Source organism: Lissotriton helveticus, chromosome 1_1 (assembly GCF_964261635.1).
Source record: "Lissotriton helveticus chromosome 1_1, aLisHel1.1, whole genome shotgun sequence".
Taxonomy (NCBI): domain Eukaryota; kingdom Metazoa; phylum Chordata; class Amphibia; order Caudata; family Salamandridae; genus Lissotriton; species Lissotriton helveticus.
The window spans coordinates 1,240,610,642-1,240,629,578 of NC_136057.1; the positions used below are offsets into that span (position 1 = coordinate 1,240,610,642).

The 18,937-nt window shown below is 43.3% G+C and overlaps 1 protein-coding gene across 3 annotated transcripts in view; it reads left to right on the forward strand.

Annotated features, from left to right (window-relative positions):
* The window catches only part of CELSR1 (cadherin EGF LAG seven-pass G-type receptor 1), a 543,153-nt gene that overhangs the window by 236,966 nt on the left and 287,250 nt on the right, over positions 1–18,937 (forward strand). For all 3 annotated transcript variants that reach the window (XM_078679766.1, XM_078679759.1, XM_078679776.1), the window contains exon 3: positions 9,450–9,672. In XM_078679766.1, coding sequence (XP_078535892.1) covers positions 9,450–9,672 — 223 coding nt within the window. The remainder of the gene's footprint in view (positions 1–9,449; positions 9,673–18,937) is intronic.

The following is an 18,937-nucleotide window of genomic DNA, read 5'->3' on the forward strand; positions in this document are numbered from 1 at the left end:
GGTGACGTTTCCAGGCATCTGTAATAAATCAGTGACATAACTGCTGGACTGTAATAAAGTATCACAGTTGAGTTCTGACATCCTAATGCCTCCTGCGTAGCAAGCAGCCATTGTGAAAGGCGGGACAAGGAGCATCAGTACAGCTGTAGTTTAAACAACGTAAATGAGAACTGGCTTTTCCGTCTAATGATCTATTTTTTAAAATGAACCCCGATCAGCAGAAAGGAGCTATGTATGGCAGAATGTTTAGTTTTTGCACACAATAGTTCACTACAGAAAATACAGAATCACTCTATATACCTCTATACATGCTAACCCACGACAGTTTAGAAATCTGACGGGAATTAAACTGTTTCTAATATTTTTGGTAGCGAGTTTCTGTTTATTGGTCAGTTTAATTTTTCAGTACAGTTTCTACTTTTATTTTACATTCTGCAAACATATTATCTCATTCCCATGAAAGGACCTGACAGCACCAAGGATTTAAGTGGTTTGTAGTAAGGGTGATGCTGTGATCATATATTATAAGGAGTAAAATAACCTCTGCCGTACGTTAAAAAGATACTACAAGTCACCTTGGAGGTCACCAACCTCCTTCCGCCTCGCTCCTTTATAACACCATGTAATTCCTCAGTGACTTGCAATATCCTTATAATATAGGGCAGGGGGTCATTTATCCCATATATGACAATGTTAGCCTTACCGATTGCTATCCTTGGGAGATGCTGGCAAAGTGGTCAGTGCCCCCCCCCCCCCTATCTAGCTCTTTAAATGGACTTTTAGTGCCCCTAAGAATAACATCTAACATCAGGATGGCCAGATTGCAGCTATAAACTACAGTTAAGGTTTAGATGTGCAGTGATTAGTTGATCAGGAAAAACGCTGGACCTTACTCTGGCCAGCAACATAAAACCAATGTTATTTTGATTTGGGTCACCCTTAAAGGTTAAATAGTGGAATTTATTTCATAATTTTCTAACAGAGTAATAATAACCATGATTCTCCTGTATTCTTACCTCTGCATCTAGCTGACCAACTTGCCTGTATTCAAACTGTTTGCTTTTTCTTCTAACCTGATGCTCTACTCTAACGCCCTCATTACAAGTTGGCTGGTAATTGGTGGAGTATTGGGGCTTAGAGATACTGATGATGCTTGCCGCTACCTCCACCCCAATTACGAAACATATGTTTCTGGGACTAGAATCGAGACAAACATCTGGGTCCCAGAATTACCATAACTACTCTTGCAATCAGTTGCCCAAATCCATGCCATTTGCCATGCATATTTTCCACCAGTTTTCAGACGATGAAAATGTGAGCTTCTTGAGGTGCATTCATGCTCCCTGAAAAACGCAGTGGTTCTATCCTCCAGGAATACCCCTCCGCATGACTTGTGGTGCAGTGCTACTGTGGTGCCTTTTTAGTAGTGAAAAATACATTCTGAAATTCCATTGGTATCTATATTTGTTTTGGACTGGCTCTATGGAAGTTTTTAAGAATGTCACCGACTATGTAAAATAATACCATTTAGGTTTTAGATTCAGTGAAAGTAAATGTATTCCCTATATATGGTCCAAAATAGAAGTCCTGGGTTGTGGAAGGCTGTGTGGATCAAGGACACATAGTTAAAATGCACGTACTTCTGGATGGATAACCATTGTAGATTCCAACCGGTTTTACATTTCTTAAAATGGCTTTACTACATATTGTGGCACACTGTTTATTTGCTGTTTAAGGTCCAATCAGAGCATGTTTGAGTTCAGGTACTTATCAGCGGGTTTAGGGTCATGTCTAAGTTTTTGTTTTGAATCCCAATGTATTGTAGCTGTTGTGACAATAGATGCTTGTGCATTTTACATTTATGCAATTTCATTTTTTGCATGCTCGCTTTTATTTTTAGCCATGACAACTCTATCTGTATTTCTCTGCAAAAGGCTAGCCGTATCCGAACACCTACTTAGTATTCTCCTTTGTGTCAATCTTGTTCCCGCAAGAAGGAACCTTGGGCTTTGCATCCCCTTTTCTATGGAGGCAAGGACTTGTGTACCTTTGACCTCCAACCGCGCACGTGGTTTCGGGGGAACTTAATGACGCACTATTAAAAGCTACTTCTGCCGCCTTTTCTCAGTTTACTTCAGGTGGAAGGGCTCGTGAATTTTCGAAGAATAGCCTACAATGTAATACCTCTGGGAACGTTTTTCTCACATTAGTGTTTCTATTGCTGAGGTAACTCGCTGAGCTAGCAGACACCTTGAGGGGGAAATCGTATGTGTCAGGCTTGTAGAAAGCTTATGTTTCATTTGCCTGTATTGGGTTACAGGTGATCGTGAGACTCTATAGCGAGGTCAGGGAATGCCAGGTAGAAAGGTGTACTAGCATATGTTACCTAAGGCTAGGATCATTTAGAATATGAGTAGGCTAGACACTTGACAGCGAGTACAGGCAAGGCACAGACGGGACCAAAAACACATGTACAAGTCGCTCTTCACTGATCCGAACTGGAAGTTGAAATCTCTATTCAAAACTTCTCCCTTTTATAGCACTGGCAGGGCCTTGGACTTGCTCTGGGCGTTTCCACTTGTGCAGTACTGCTGCTTGCATAAGATCAGAGCCAGCATAATATGTGTTAGGCCTGTTAGCCTTATGGTGGTCTTCTCCCCAACTATTTGCCTGCTCGCCTCCAATTTTGCTGGATTCTTTTTGCTGGCCTTAGGACTCTAAGCAATTTACCACAGTTAACCATTGCTATAGTGCATGTGTTTCTCGCCTAAAACATGGCTTGATTGATTTAGCCGCAATTTGCATATTTTATTTATCTACAAGTCCCTAGTAGAGTGCATTGCATGTGCCCAGGGCCTGTAAATTAAATGCTACTACTGGGCTTGCAATGCTGATTCTGCCACCACCCACACAAATAGTACTTTGAACATGTCTCCAGCCAGCCACTGCAGAGCTTGTGTGTGCAGTTTACACTGCCATGTCGACTTGGCATTTAATACCCCTTGCCAAGTCTTAAACTCACCTTTTATAACATATAGGTCACCCGGCCTTGGGTAGCCCATAGGGCAGGGTGCTGTGTAATCAAAAGGTAGGACATGTACTTTTAAGTTATGCATGTCCTGGTAGTGAAAAACACCCATATTTACCTTTTTTACTACTGTGAGGCCTACCCCTCTCATAGGTTAATATTGAGAATCCCTTTGTATACTTCTAAGCTGGATTTCCTGATTGAGACGCAGTAGATCTGTCATGTTCGATATCACTGGAATGGTAATGATAAATCCTCTTTATTGGTAAAGTTAAATTTATTATTATCCTTTTAAAAATGCTGCTTTTGGACAGATGGCATTTTCAGCTCTTAGCCCTGTGTGCCTGCAGCCTGTCTCCAATACATGTCTGGGATGTGTGGCAGCTGGACTTTGTGCTTTCCCTCCAGACAGCCCATACAAAGGGTGCTTTGGTGTGAGTGAATGAGTGGCCAGCCACATCCTGTGTGTTCATTATGGGCAGGATGGGAGGGAGGAGCTGACACTTGAAATGGGTTTTGTCCTGTCCCCACATAAAGGGCTGCATACCCCCTAGAGTGCGTCTGGAGCCAGAGGTGGAAGGGAGGACCTCTGTGCACTTCATAGTCCCTCTTTGAAGTCAGCCCTACTGCAAAGGCACAACTGGGTGTAAGTACTGGGTATATGACCCTACCAAATCACTATACCTGTGAAGAACTCTGCCAGGAGGAAGGACTGCTGTGCTGCTACAAGGACTACACCTCTGCTGGACTGTTAATCTGGAAGAGCTGCTTTTCTGTTGTGCTGACCTGCTGAGGAAGGACTGGACTCATCTCACTTGAGCCTAGAGTGACTCCAAGGGCATGCAGGCTTGCCACCTATTCTAAGTCTCACGGGCATCAAAGACTTCTCATCAACATGCAACAGCACCTGGACTTAGCTTGCTGCAAGTCTTGCCCTTCCAAGTGGTGCCAATCCAGTCCTTGGCCCTTGAAAGTGGGTATAAAGTGCTTGCAACTGCCAGAATTCACACATCGATGATATTGCACTGATTGGAACCGGCGCATATCCCTCCACTTGGATGCATCGCCACTGCTGCACATATTGTGGACATCGCATCATTGCCTTTGCAAGGCTCGACGCCGATGCAGCGCCTTCAGTCCAGGAGTTTGATTGCGACGCATCACTTTGTTGCTTCTCGCATCTCGACTCTGTCAACGACGCATCTAAGGTACTTGGGCCAAGGTTGGTTTCATTATCTGACCTGCGCTCCATCGCGGTCGACCTGAGCTTTTGGATTTACCCCAGTCTAGCATGACCAGCTATCCCCGGTTGGCGCTTTAAGCTTTGTAAGCACTACATTTGAATGTATTCTTTAAAAGTTCATAACTCCGGTCATACTTGTTGGATTTTTGTCATGTTTGTTTTGTTTTGTCCATAAAAATATAACCCATTTTCCAAACGTAATGTGGAGTCTTTTTGTTGTATTTTCCTTGTGTTACTGTTTGAAGCGTTGCACAAATACTTTGCACATTGCCTCTTAAATTAAGCCTGCCTGCTCTGTACCAAGCTACCGGAGTGTGAGTATAGATTAATTTATGGTGTGTATTTGACTTATTCTGACTAGGATTGTGGTTCTTGCTTGGAAAGGGGGCCTACCTCTGCCAAGGGGGAATACCTCTGCCAACTGGAAACCCAATTTCTAACAACATGAATTACTTCAAGTGGTTGGAGGAACAACATATTGGAAAAGGATAACATTAATTGGGCCTAATTTAGAATTGGGTAGGGTGGTAGAAAGGTAATCTCCCCCCTTGCGTAACCACCTTACCCAAAGCCTCCTATTTAATCTGTAACTCTCTTCTTTCTCTTTCCATCCTCTACCTCCAGATCTTCACCTTCTTTACGCTACACCTACCTAGCAGTTTAAACTGTACACTACCTATTCTGCTAGATCCATCTATTTAACATCAAGGCTTTATCCACCACTTCTGCCAGATTCACCTAACTTCTGTTCAGAGAACACTGTCCTCCTTTGTCAGGATGGCCCAACTTCCAGTCCAAAGGCACTGTCCTCCTGTGCTAGATTCACTCACCTTCCAGTCCAAGGCCACTGTCCTCCTCTGACAAATTCTTTCTTTTCTTTTTCTGGACTTGAACTTGACACTTGTCTCGGGACGGTAAAACAACAGTTAAGACAGTCGGCCACAACTTGTTAATAGGTTCCCCCTGTGACCTGTAATTTTAAACTGCAGGGTAGAATGACAAGTGGTTATTTCCCTCAATCCTGTCATTTTAGATTGCAGGTTCGAACTAGAGGTAGTATTTTACCTTGACCCGTGTGCAAAGTCTGTCTTCAGCTTCTGTGAAGGGAGATTTGTGGACAGATTCTGTTCCTTTCCTGCTGTCTCAGTGCAAAAGGGCTGAAGAATGAATGAAAGGAGTAGTACAAGAAGCCGCCAATTACCTTAGCTGCCACATTATGCAGAGAGTGAATGTGAGAGAGGAATGCCAAGAGAGGTTGAGGATTAAAGTGCACTATCAGAGCTGGGCGTTGATTTAGTGATGGCCTGTCAGCAATGAGTGGTTGGTTGATCAGCATTACACCGTGTTGGCAGTTCTGTGTGGATTGTAGTACTGGCAATGGGCTGCTGTTGCAATAAAAGTGTGTTATTACCAGGAAGATTGGACCAGTGTGATATAAAATATAAACTTTATTCGGAGCTCCTACAGCCTTCCCAGATGTTTGACTTTACAAGCACCTGGGGAATTAGGAGGTAGTGGGGTGAGGACAGACCGGAGAGAAATGACCGTTACCTGGGTTGGTGAACATGATGACGGAAAGCCAGGTGACTGCCATCGATTCTAAGGTGGATCTAGTTCTGTCTGACTAGTGAGAGTGTAAAGATGGCCGAGAGATATAATACATCGAGATGTTGTCCAGATGAAGTGGAGGTAACCAGTGATGTTGCGTGACTTCGCTTGGGGAGCCCTAAAGAATGTTGTAATTGTGAGTCCACAATGTGATGCTCTTCCTTTCAACAGCCAACAAAGGGGACCACAGACTAATGAAAGTGGTAATAAGACCACAAGTGTGAGCCACATTATTGTGACCCTGTGAATGGCCTAGTACTCCTTATGGAGCAAACTCTAGCACATTTGTTTTATTTTTCATTGGTTTTTCTTCGTGTATTTTGTTTTCCTGGACTTATTTCTTTTTTTTCTGCATGTCTCGTGACCCAGTTATCAGGCCGTAGATGCTTCTGAATGGATTAAGAATAGGAGTGGAACAGTACGATTAGCATTGAAAAAATAGGAGGGGTTTTTGTGAACAGTTCTAACTTTTATCAGCTTCACTGCCTTTGCAAATGTGAGAGGGGTGGAGTTTCATCATTTGATAGTGTGAGTAGTGAAGATTATTTATCCTAGGTTATTTTGTGTAGAAATGATAAAAGATGAGCTGTGAAACAGTTCCCCATACTTGTGAATATTGGTAAATTAGTATCTCCTGCAGTACAGGTACATATCGGACTAGCAACTTTTCCAAACAATCTGTTTTGATATTAAATGAAATTTGCTTAATTGTTTCCAGATCGCAAACATATGTTTTGCTCGGTTCGTGTGGTTCTGCTTCTTCTTTTTGGGAATTTCTCTGCAGAGTAGGCCCACAGATGTATTCCTTATATGCTTCCCACCGCAGGGAACTTATCAGAAAGCAATCCCAGAACATGGTTAATAACTCTGCTTAATGGGGCAAGCAAAGGTTGGCCAACTGGACAAAGGCTGCCCTTTTTATGGGACGTCAAAATAGAAAAGGTTCTTTAAGGCCATGTCCGTAACCATAAGGATGGCTGATCTTGTGGAGGGAGCGCTTCATTAGTTTGTATTGTTGCAGCAGAGATTTACATGGTGTGTTTTATTGCAAATGGATTTCTTTTAGCTAATAGCACATGGGTGCCATCTTAAGTTAACATTTATTGCCCGTGAGCTTCCAAGAAGTCAGTAAATTATGACGGAGACGAGAAGAAAGTGCAGTAAAAAGCACTCCAGGAAGTAGATAGATAGTGAAGCACGTGGTAGGACCCATATTAGTTTAGTGATCATGAATTTGGCTATTACAACCACAGTGTGAGATATCTGCGGCCACCCTTGGACTGAGCTGCTAACTGACCTGAAGGCGCAAAGTGAGCACTCACAACCATGGAAGGCTCAGAAAGGATGTTATAAGTTTGCTATAGCAGGTTTGCTAACGAAAGCCCTCATCAAAGTGCTGAAAGTGAGAGCATAGGAGCGAGACAGATAACGTTATGTTAATTTATGTTGTCAATTTAAATTTTAAGCACGGTAATTAGTGCATTCACCATTGAGTTGGGGAACAGAAAGGTCAGGCGACCAAGCAGGGGGCAAGGAGGGTCATTGGACAACTGACAGTCCTGGGTCAGTGCATTGCTTTTGTACATCTGTTTATTATTTTCGTTAATTTATACATTACTTTTTAAAATTAACATAAAACTATAATCTGCTCTAATAGGTATCTGTTTATTCCAGACAACTATTTTGATCGACAGGTTGAAAATAACATTCTTTACAATACATAGTTACCTTTTCCCAAAAACGTACATTTCCCCTTTTTTAAACAAAGGAAAAAAAATTAATCTTGGGATCCAGGAGAGCCAGATCCCTGACAGATGTACCCACAGGCGATACATTTTCATCAAATGAATCTTAATGCAAATCATTACCATAGCAGTTAGCCCGAAAACCTGGCCTGGATCCAGGCCTCCTGGATCTAGGTTACATACATTTCAGTGCATCCTTCATTTTTTTCTGCGCCTAGAGCTACATCAACAGCAGCTTAGTAATTAATGTGTTCATCCTCCACTGCTGCCAGTATTTACACTCTGTAAGTTATTCACGTTTGAATAGGATGGCGCTCTATAAAAACAAGCATTGGCAAGCAATAGGTCCAGCGTTGGCTGCCAGCCCTTTGGTTTGTAAACGCCTGTTTTGGTTAAAAGCAAAAATATTTTTGGGTCTCAAAAAGCATAGATTCACATAGTAGTTTCTGGTGCTCAAGGCTACTACTTTGTGTGTGGATGTGCTCCTTATTAAAGTGCAGAATGCTGTCACTCGAAGTGAAGTAAGCCATTATAACATAATAACATAACATGTGTATTTGTAAAGCGCACGTTCACCCAGAGGTTTCTTGGCGCTGAATAACAGATGTTCATTGTTACCCAACTCAATGGTACTCATTTTATCGACCTCAGATGGATGAAAGGCTGAGTGGACCCGCCGGGATTTGAACGTGTGACCATGAGGTCGAACACAGGCCCCTCCAATGGACGCATTAGTCCACTGAGCCACCAGATCCCGGAGCCATTGGCTGATGCGGGCTGGTCTATTGCTTCCTGCTTTAGTGGGTGGAAGAAAATTATGAGGGACCAATGACCGATTGATGGGTGAAGAGGGCTGGCTGAAAGAACCTCTAAATAGTTATTTTAAGAACAGATATTTTTTGTTAAGTGAAAAGACCCTAACTCCAGACCTAAACAGAGCCATTCTTTAATGTCACCACAGGCCTTTGATATCTTGCATAAATAGCTATACAAATCTAATTCGTTTAATTTCTATTATTTATTTACAGTTTTATCTAGCACATAAGGGCTTCAGTGTGTCACAGTGCTTTGCATAGAACATTCACTGTAAAGATATGCTGTAATAGGAATGTACATTTCACCAACAGGGAAAAGAGTTCGGCAGTAGCAATTTTGAAACTGTGACCATAATATAATAAACGAATATAACACGTTATATACAGAGTTACGAATCTGGTCCTGAGTAAAGTGTGAGTAGAAGGTAATATTCTATGAAAGACTTGCGTGGGGGACCATATAATTAAACTGCGATAAAGATCTATGTGGGAAACATAAAAGGCGTTGTTTGTATGCTCTCTCTTAAGGATATTGCTTTGTCGAGTGTCAGACCCTTCTTATTAGGCCAGAGCTACGATACAATTTCCAGACCTGATTCATTTCCATATACATATTCTAAATTGGAATCATTTGCATAGTTTAGGGTTTTCCTGAATAGGTGGTCGTAAGTTTGGAAATGCAAATTTTAGAAGTCGTCATTACATTTTAGAAGAAGTCATTACATTTTCGGATCACTGCGCAATATTTGTGAAACAAAGTTTATCTTTTGAGGTGGAAAGTTCTCTGGTTATGTTCTAGTGTTACACAATAACAGAGATGGCCCCGCAAAGCCTCATGAAAATAGTGCAGTATTTTACGAGATGCAGATTTATTTACGAGGGTGTTTTTTTTATACTATTATGAACAAACATCTTCCTGTCTGTTTCTGAGACCTCTTTAGAATTTCTCTGTGCTATGTTTGTGAAGCACTGTGCAGGTAGTATAATCTCTATTTCTTTTCCGTGTCTAGGAGAACACTGTGAAGTGAGTTCCCGTTCGGGCCGCTGTGCTCCTGGAGTGTGCAAGAATGGGGGGACCTGCGTCAATCTGCTCATAGGGGGCTTCAAGTGCGAGTGCCCCCCAGGAGAGTACGAGCGACCCTACTGCGAGATGACTACCAGAAGCTTTCCTCCGCAATCTTTTGTCACATTCAAAGGGTTAAGGCAGCGATTCCACTTCACAGTCTCACTCATGTAAGTAGCTTCTCTTCGTCTAAATTCATCACTCTTTCAATACCTCTACATCTGCTCAGAAGTTAATTTGGTGCCTATGCAGAACACAAGCCACAAGAAATCCATATTGTTAGTACTAACTGATTTGGTATCACTTTCCCCCATTTGGCATTCCATGATATTTGTTTTTCTTTAAGTCTTTGTGGGAAACCCTACTGTCACCGCTGCTTTATTTCTCTAGTTCGCACACATTACATAATTCTGCTATGCCATTTAAGGGCCTGATTAACAAAGGTAAACCTAGACCTGAAGTGCAGGTTTAGACATGAAGTCTAAGTTAAGATCTGAAGGGCTAAAGTTATACTGGGGTCTAAACTTACACTTCAGGTCTAAACTTAGACTTCAGGGGCCGTATGATGGTAATTGCGCCTTTTCATTTCCTTTAAAAAGGGTGCGCCAGGCGCAAACAGTGAAAATGTGCCCTATTACCATGAATGCGCTGTCCCCAGGTCAGCCGCGAACTTGTGCTGCTCTGGGGCAGCGCATTCCTGTGGAAAACAGAGCAGCTGCTTTGAAGCCACTCCATGTTTTCAAAGTGCATGCCTCAACCCGCCTGCACTTTTGAAGGAGATGTCTTGTGGGGGGGGGGGGGGGTCCATGGGACCTCCCTTTCCCCCCTCCAGAGGACTGCCATCAGGGGGCACGCTGACAGTGCACCACTTTTTAGATAGCAAACTGTCAGCGCGCCTCCTGTGGGCTTCTTTGCCTCTGCGCCCAGGTCAGTATCACGGCGCAGGTGTTGAGGCAAAGGGATTCCCTCATTTGCATGGGGCACGCCCCATGCAAATGAGCAAAACGCCCCCTTGAAGATAGCACTTGTGCTTTATGTGCGCCAGCTCTATTGGTATTACAGAGGGGCCGCACAAGTGTCTGCCGCTCCTTCTGTAATACCAAAGTGCCCCGGGGGCGCGCAAAGCTGGCGCTAACGCCTTTATGTAATACGGCCCAAGTTCTAAAGTTAGACTTCAGGTCGAAGTTTACCTTTGTGAATCGGTCCCAGACTATTTTGGAGGTAGGAGAGCTTTGAGTCAATCGGGGCTCATATTTGTGGGCTATTCCGTTAAAGCAAAGCAATTTTGCCATCTTGTCCCACAGGTGCCCAATGTAAGTTATCGCACTGGGAACCTGCAATGACCATTGCACATACCAGCATTCCTAAGAGGTGTGATGGTTGTTAAATGGTCACAACTCAAACAGGCCGCACAGTACAGAACCAGTTGCAGATATGCATAATGATCTTTCTACTGATGATGTTGGGCAAAATTCTAATTTTTTCAGATTTGTGAAATTTAGAATTTTATTTTCAGTTATGCTTGTAGTGAAGGTCCCTTACATAAGAGGTAACGAATTTTCATCAAAAGGCAATTGAAATCATTTTTTGCAAAAACATTTTGTAGAGCAAACGTGCAAATTGACATGTTGATGATTTCTTTCCAGCAAATATTTTTCTGAACAAATATTTTGATGAACAAAATGTGCAAATGAACATTGTGATTGCATAGATGCATGACTTAGAATATTGTAACGCGGGCTTCGTATTTATAAAAATAGGAGTAAACGGTGGGAGTTTAAATGTGTAGCTTTGGTGGAGTGTTTTTCAAATCTTAAACTTTAAGGCCATCAAAATGGAGCTATAAAACAATCCCGAAGTGTAAAAAAGGCATAAACCAACTTTTGTAGTACAATTGTCCCACACATATTTTTTCAAGAATTTTCTCTCAAAAGAACATTTTTATTACGAAATTTCTCCTACCGGTGAAGTTGTCCAAAGTTCACAACATTAGCAGCGTCACAAAGTACAACAGTAGTAAGTTTCTGCCAGTTTCGAGTGTACGGAATTAAAATTCCATTGTGAAACTGGCGTTGCTAATTTTGAGCGCACAGTTGTTACCCGATACTTCCCCTCAGCGGTTGACCTTTGGTGACAAGCACACTTCTGCTCATCAATAGTTTGCAAAGATGAAAAGATCTCTGCTTCTTTGTGCTAGCAAGTCGCAAATACCTGTCAGCCTGTTCTACCTGTTGATGGGAACAACCCATGCTAACAGTACACCGACTTACTTGAGGTTCATTCTTGCATTTAAGAAAAGCAAAAATTCGTTGCTTCAATCTATCTGTTAATTAAATTAATTCACGTATCGGTTTTCTTAGTCATGGAAATAGATCAAGCAAAATATTAACAATTACGTTTTTGGGCAATCTCGAGTTAATAATGTTACTTGGGTGAACCCCTGGCCTGCAGAATACGACAGCTGCATCGGGCGGGCGCAGTACAATGCTTGCAGCGCCAAATAGATGTGTCCTTATATGCAGATGACATCACCCTCTATGTTAAACACCCGGATCTTCACCTAAATCCTTTACTACGAGAATTTGTGGTTTTTGGCAGAATGTCTGGGATATGCATAAATTGGTCCAAATCGCAATTCTTTCCCCTGACTGACGCGGTGGCCGATTTCCCCCTTGACTACCCAATTGCATGGTGTAGGTCAGATCTCCGATACCTGGGCATCCAAATTTCACGCGATAAAGACGAGACGATGCGCGCTAATTACGGAGTGGCCATTACTAAACTCGCAGCCATGGTTGACCGATGGATTGCACTTCCGCTCTCTATGGCCGGCCGAGCATCCCTTATTAAGATGAGGGTCCTGCCACAGTTTTTATATCTCTTCCTTAATATCCCGTATTACCCGGGGGCGTTCTTCTTCAAATCTTTACGGTCTGAGCTCTGCCGTTTATTCTGGGGGGGCAAGAACCCGAGGCTGAAGTGGTCCACTCTCACCTTACCCTATGAGGTTGGCGGCTTTGATGTTCCCGACTTCGAGGCCTATTATCTTTGCGCACAAGCGCAATATGCATTTCACTGGCTAGTCCCGACGCCCTTCATGCCTCAACTGGCGGTGGAGGACTGGATTGTGCACCCTATCCCCCTCAATGGCTTGATACTCTGTCCGGAGGCACTGATACAGACACCAAATACCTCGGTGTCCTGCACCCTGGATGCGTGGCGCCTCATGGCGAAGAGATTGTCCTGCCCCCTGCCATACTCCCCCAAACTACCGTTGACGTTCCATCCTTCCCTTCCCCTCCTACAAGAGCGAGGCTTTCGGATCCTCTGTGAACGACTGCGGATTACCTCTTGGGGCGAGCTCTTTGTAAATGGCACATTTAAAACTGCTGAAGTCTTCTTCGCCTCCTCTACCTATACCCCGCTTGATGTCTTTTACTACCTGCGCCTCCGTCAGGGCATGAGGGACATCTTGCCCGAGTTCCCTACGGAACCAGAGGCCTTCCCCCCCCTCCACTTTCTATTATGCTCGCAGGAAGGGAAACACTTGGTGGCTGGGCTCTATCGTCAGCTCAGACCTACTACCACGCTACCCGTAGCGGGAGCTCGGGCACGATGGAGCGCTGAGCTGCAGGTGGATCTCGCTGACGACCACTGGCAAAACTGCTGTGCCCTAACGTCCCGGATATCAGCCAGTAGTAGGTTCAAGTTAATACACTACAAATTCTTACATCGGTTGTATTATACCCCAGTGAAGAAACACCGGTTTCAGCTGTCCGACAATGATAGGTGCGAACGCTGTCGCGCTGAACGCGCGGACTTCCTGCACCTGGCTTGGGAATGCCCCCCTATTCGTTTATACTGGCAACAAGTGATGGACGCACTTACAGTGATGACTGCGGAAACCATTGCTGTGGAGCCTATCATTGCCTTACTCGGACATACGGCCCACGTTTCGACAGCCAACAGGAAATTTGTGGAGGTGTCCTTGCTCTTTGCGAAGCATCGGGTGGCGTGTCGCTGGGGCAGAGCCCCCAAGTTTAAGGAGTGGCTGACTGACTTAACATATTGTCAGGAACAGCACCACACTTTCGCAGAACTACTGCCGATCTCTAGCCGACCCAAAGATATCTGGAGCCCGTTAGTCGGCTATCTACAGGCCCAGGCAGAAGACGAAGATGGTCCTGCGGAAGGGACCATGGGTGATTAACTAACTCAGAGACGACGGGGGTTCCTGACTGCAATCCACAGATGGGAGGGGCGTCGCTGATCTCACTCACTAGCATACTGCTCCACACGCTGCCCCTCTAATTACATATCTACACACCACTCTCAAGAAGATCACCTACTGTTAGTGCAGTCCTGGGTATTGTTGTGGGACCCCTGTTCGACATGCACTCCCCCCTGACCTAGCGTTTCCACATACCCCTATACTCAGATCTGCCACTGCCCGCTGGGGTTCCATATAGATTTTTTTATTTTTTAGCCCTCAGATGAATAGATTCCGTTGTACCGTTCATGTATTACCACACTCCATTAGAAGACTTTGCTCATTGCTGTCAGCAATATGTCCTGGGTATCTCTGCCCGGGTGTGACCGTGCATCCCCCACTTTTTTTGTTCTAAAGTTGTGAACTGTTTCACCAACCTTCAAGTGCAAGAACCCTGCAAAACCCTGTTCTGCTGTAGTGCATCCGGAAGTCCTACTTTTGTACACTAGCTGTAGGTCATACCTTGTCTACAGTAGACTTGCCGCTACCGAGCCCCAGGGATGTCGGTTCTCACAGCTGTGTTCTTTCTATTCTATCTCTATTATCCAGATGCATGTCATGCTGCCGGCCTCCGGGTTGTAGGCGCAGAAAGCTGTGTACTATCTGTAATATCCAATAAATGCAGTTTGAACATCAAAAAAAAAAAAAAATTATGTTACTTGGGTCAAAATAATTAGAAGATATTTGGCTGAGACACCGAGACATAGGAACAAGACAGTAACACTTTGCATCTGGTTATTCTTAATGTGTGTGTGTGTGTGCGTGTGTGTGCACGCGCGCCAAGGCGCTGTTCTCTGGGCCTTATGTTAGTTATGAGTGACATTCCCATAAAAACAATGCGGATCATCTGCGTCTTTCGGAGTATCCCAGTAACTTGGCTTCCAAGGTTCTACTTGATTGAATTTGTGTGTCTAGCTGGATGGACCTTTTGCAATACTGCACGATCGGTATTGGGTAGACATGTACTACTCAGATGCCCAAAGACTGTTGGATCCACTACTTCTCTATCCACTCTCCTCCTGTGCCCCTGAACCACATCTCTCCGCCCTCTCTTGGCCCCATTCAAATTTTTCACCTTGTTTTGAGGAAGTTATTAGGAATATTGTTATCGGGTGTCAGTAGTTGTTTTTCGCCCAGTGCATCTCTCCTATCATGTTATGTACCCAGTTTCTTATCTGTACCCGTCACTATGTTAAAAACAAATAAAAGTGTCCACCATGTCAATTAAGATCTTCTTTGGGTTTGATGTTAAATCAATTTCATAAGTCCCCCTTCTGACTTGCTAAATTTAAGACTTGTGTTTTCAGATCCACTAGCTTAATATACTAGTTAGTTTTTCTAACTTTTGCAACAAGAGGGGGCCATTGTTAGGATTTGACCCCTTCGCTGCTAGGCCTTTCCTCCCTGTGCTAAGCCTTTTTTGGCTGTTTGGGGTAGTTCGCGCTTATGCCCCTGTAACTTTTTGACCACATAAGGTATCCACACCAAATTTGCGTCCTTTTCTTCCAGTGTCATGGGGATTTTAAAGGTATCCAAGGTTTGTTGAGTCCCCTGGAGCCGGAAATTAGCTGAAATACAGATACATTTTGTTTTTTGGGGGAAAAGTGGCAAAAAAGGGCTATAGATGAAAGCATCTGTTTTTTCTCTGCAAATAGTATCAACAAAGGGGTTGTGGTGCTGAAATCACCATCTTCCCAGCTTTCAGGGACAAGCAGACTTTGGTCAGAAAATCAAAATGTTTTACAGTTTGGGCATTTTTCTGGGACATAGCCTATTTTTGCTATTTTTGGGGCTTTCAACCCACTTCCAGTTAATGGTAAAAATGGGTATGAAAGCAATGATGGATCCTGAAAAGTAGACAACATTTTGAATTCAGCAAGGGGTCATTTTTGTAGATCCTTCAATGTTTTCATATAGAAACTAACGGTTTAAAATAGAAAAAATTCAAAATGAGTAAAAAAAAACAGCCATTTGTGCCAATGTTTTCACCTGTAACTTCTACTAAATATGACAGATGTTTGAAAGCAATACACCGTTACATCCGCTGCACCCTTCTGGTTGTTGGGACATATAGAACATGTAGTTCACCAAGAACCCGAGGAACCCAGAGCCAAGAACTGAGCAGCGTCTTGCAATGGTTTTTTATTGTGTACCGGGTATATAGCAATTAATTTGGCAAAATACAAAGAAGGAAAAATTGGTGTGAAAGTCACCTATGTATTTCCGAAATGGGAATAAAATATAGAGTTTATAAACAGTCGCTATTTGCAGATCTCTGAAGTTGTGGGTACCCATACCAGAATGTGAGTTACAGGTCATTTTTCAAAGTGACTTCTTTTTTACATATTGTCTTACATTTGGAAGGCATAAATGTAATGAAAGTCAATAGGTAATAACAGTTGATCTACAATTTTGTGTTCCACTCAACCTTGCACACAAAATGCGCGCGATCTTCATTACAATGAAAACAGCTAATATGCTTTGGGAGGTTGTGGAAGCTCTTCCCCCACCTCCCATAGCAGAAAAAAAGGGAACTCCTTCTACTGTTTACAGCAGAGGGAATGTTTTAATGTGTGCTCATGGCGGAATGGTTCCGTCATGAGCACACTGCCACTTATGCTCATGACGGAACCATTCCGTCATGAGCGTAGAAGGAGTTAACACCCACTGGTCCTCTGTCTCCTAAAAAGAGATTCAGGATACAATACCAGACTGATCATTTTTATTTGTCTTAAAGATTCCGTATCTGTTTTGTACCCAACTGTTTTCTTGGTCCCTTATGTACAATTTTAAGAAAATGGTACACTCAGTCACTCTTTCTTCCTCAAACAGCCCACGAAGTTCAGATATCAGTTTTCGTCTGATACTATAGCATACAAGTGATCTGAGTGCAAATCCAGGCCTTCCTAATCGAGCAGAGCAAGTTTTTGATGCTGAAATTTTCTGTCACCAACAAGAGGAGGGACAAAGGTGCCAGCATGACATCTGGGTGACAGGTCATTAGTAGACAGTGAATGAAACTCCAGACAGTCTCCACTATGCCTGCCTTTGCTACAGTTTGCAGGTGCACTGTGAAGACAAAATTGACAAGCAACAGGAGAATATTTTGTAAATATCTTGATGCAGGGTGAACACTTTCGCAAAGGAATATATTTGTTTAGGATGAAGCAGTGTCTTTCCCTAATATGTCTTGTTTTTTGCCAAAGTATTCATCTGAAAGTAGGTTTTTAATTTCTTGTCGGCGATTGTGGTCCTGTAATTTTCAGGTCTTTTATAATAAAGCTGTGTTTATCCTATTGAAAACAAATGCTGTAATAGGGTTTAGGCCAGTTCTGTCTGATATCGACGCATGAAGGCAGAATCCGCGACACTCGATATCCACATAATGTAAATTTACATACAACAAATCTAAATTGGCCTTCATTTAAATAGTGAATGATTATCCTAATAATATTGATTGGTTCTTAGTTGTCTTGGACCTACAGTGGACACCCTGCTTTTGACATTTACACCAAAATACAGTTCCAAAAGTGGGTAGTAGGAAGACATGGTAAAGCTGGAGACCTGATGGTTCAGCTTTATTTAGAGTTGCCCAGGAAAAAAGTACATAGCCATATTAAATTTGAATCTAAATCGAACTCATTTACATTTAGCCTGAATCTGATGTATGTTTGACTCCCCTGATCTATATGTCTGTGTTAATCCTGGCATCCTTTGTGTGGTTTTCCCCTCGGTTTTTCCCTTTAGACCTTCTGTTTTTGCTGACTTCATTGTTTCTGTCCTTAGTACTTTGGCACTGGTTAGCAGTGGTAAGGCGCACAAAGTGCTTGTCCTCTTTCTCTAAAAAATAGTAACATTGATCTATACCTAATTCGCCTAATTAATTTACTTATAAGTCCTTAGTAAAGGGGCACTACATATACCCAGTGCCTAGAAATTGAATGCTACTAGCGGCCCCTCTGTACTAGTTGTGCCACCCACTTAAGTAGCACCTTAAACATGTCTCAGGCCTGCCATGCAGCCTGTGGTTGCAGTTTAAACTTCCATTTCGACCTATCAAAGTAAACCTTTTTCCAGGTCCAAACCTTCAGTTTTAATACAAATAAGTTACCCCTAGGGTAGGCCCTGGACAGCCCAGGGAGCAGTGTGTAGTGTATTTCCAAAGCATGACATGTTCTTTTAAGTTTTACATGTCATGGTAGTGAAAAATTCTTAAATTATTTTTTCACAACTTCAAGGCCTATCTCTCTCATGGGGTTAACATTGGAGTTGCCTTATTACATTTTATAAGTGAAAATTTCCAAATGGAAAGAGATGACCAGTTCATGTATTGCATCTCTGGAATCACAATTTAAAATCCTAACTTATGGTGAAGTCAGATTTTACATTGCAAGTCTGAAAATGCCACTTCTAGAAAGTTGGCATTTTCTTGCCTTAGCCATTTGGTACCTGGAGCCTGTCTCTGGGCCACCTTACTGGGTGTAGCTGACAGTTGTGCTTTGTGTATTCCTCCTAGACAGTCACACACAATGGGGAGATTAGGTATGACTAAATGGGTCATCATTGACAGGATGGGTGGTATGAGCTTGACCAAGCCCCACTTACACTTAAATAGACTGTTCCTGGTCTTCACACAAATGGCTGCATACCCCCTGTAGTTAGTCTGGAGCCAGGGCTTTGAAGGCAGGGCATCTGCTTCTAGAAGCTTCTTCCAACTTGAAAGGCACTGTTGTGCTCCACTCTAATGGTATGCTGCTCTAAATAAACAGGCTGCCCTGCTGTGCTGACCTGCTGCCGTCTTGCCTGGGGAAGAAGAACTGGACCTGCAACGTCATCTTGAACCCAGGACCCAAGAGTGACTCCAAGGGCAAGTCTGTTGCTTCCTGATCTGAGCCTTAGGGACATAAAAGGCTTCCCAACCTGCTCCTGGACCCAGCTGCAGCGAGTTCCTGGCCCCCTAGTCATGCCTCTCAGGTCCTAGATCATTGGTGTTGCTCACGGGCTCTTAAATCAAGCTTTCAGGGTCTTAATAACCATGAACGGACCAGTTCGCACGGAGACCGCGCCACTCGCTCCGAAAAGCAACGCAAGCCTCTGCCAGTCCGTCTCTTCGCACAGCAGCATCTGCCAACGCGAAGCATCAACCCACCCTCTGCAACACCCAG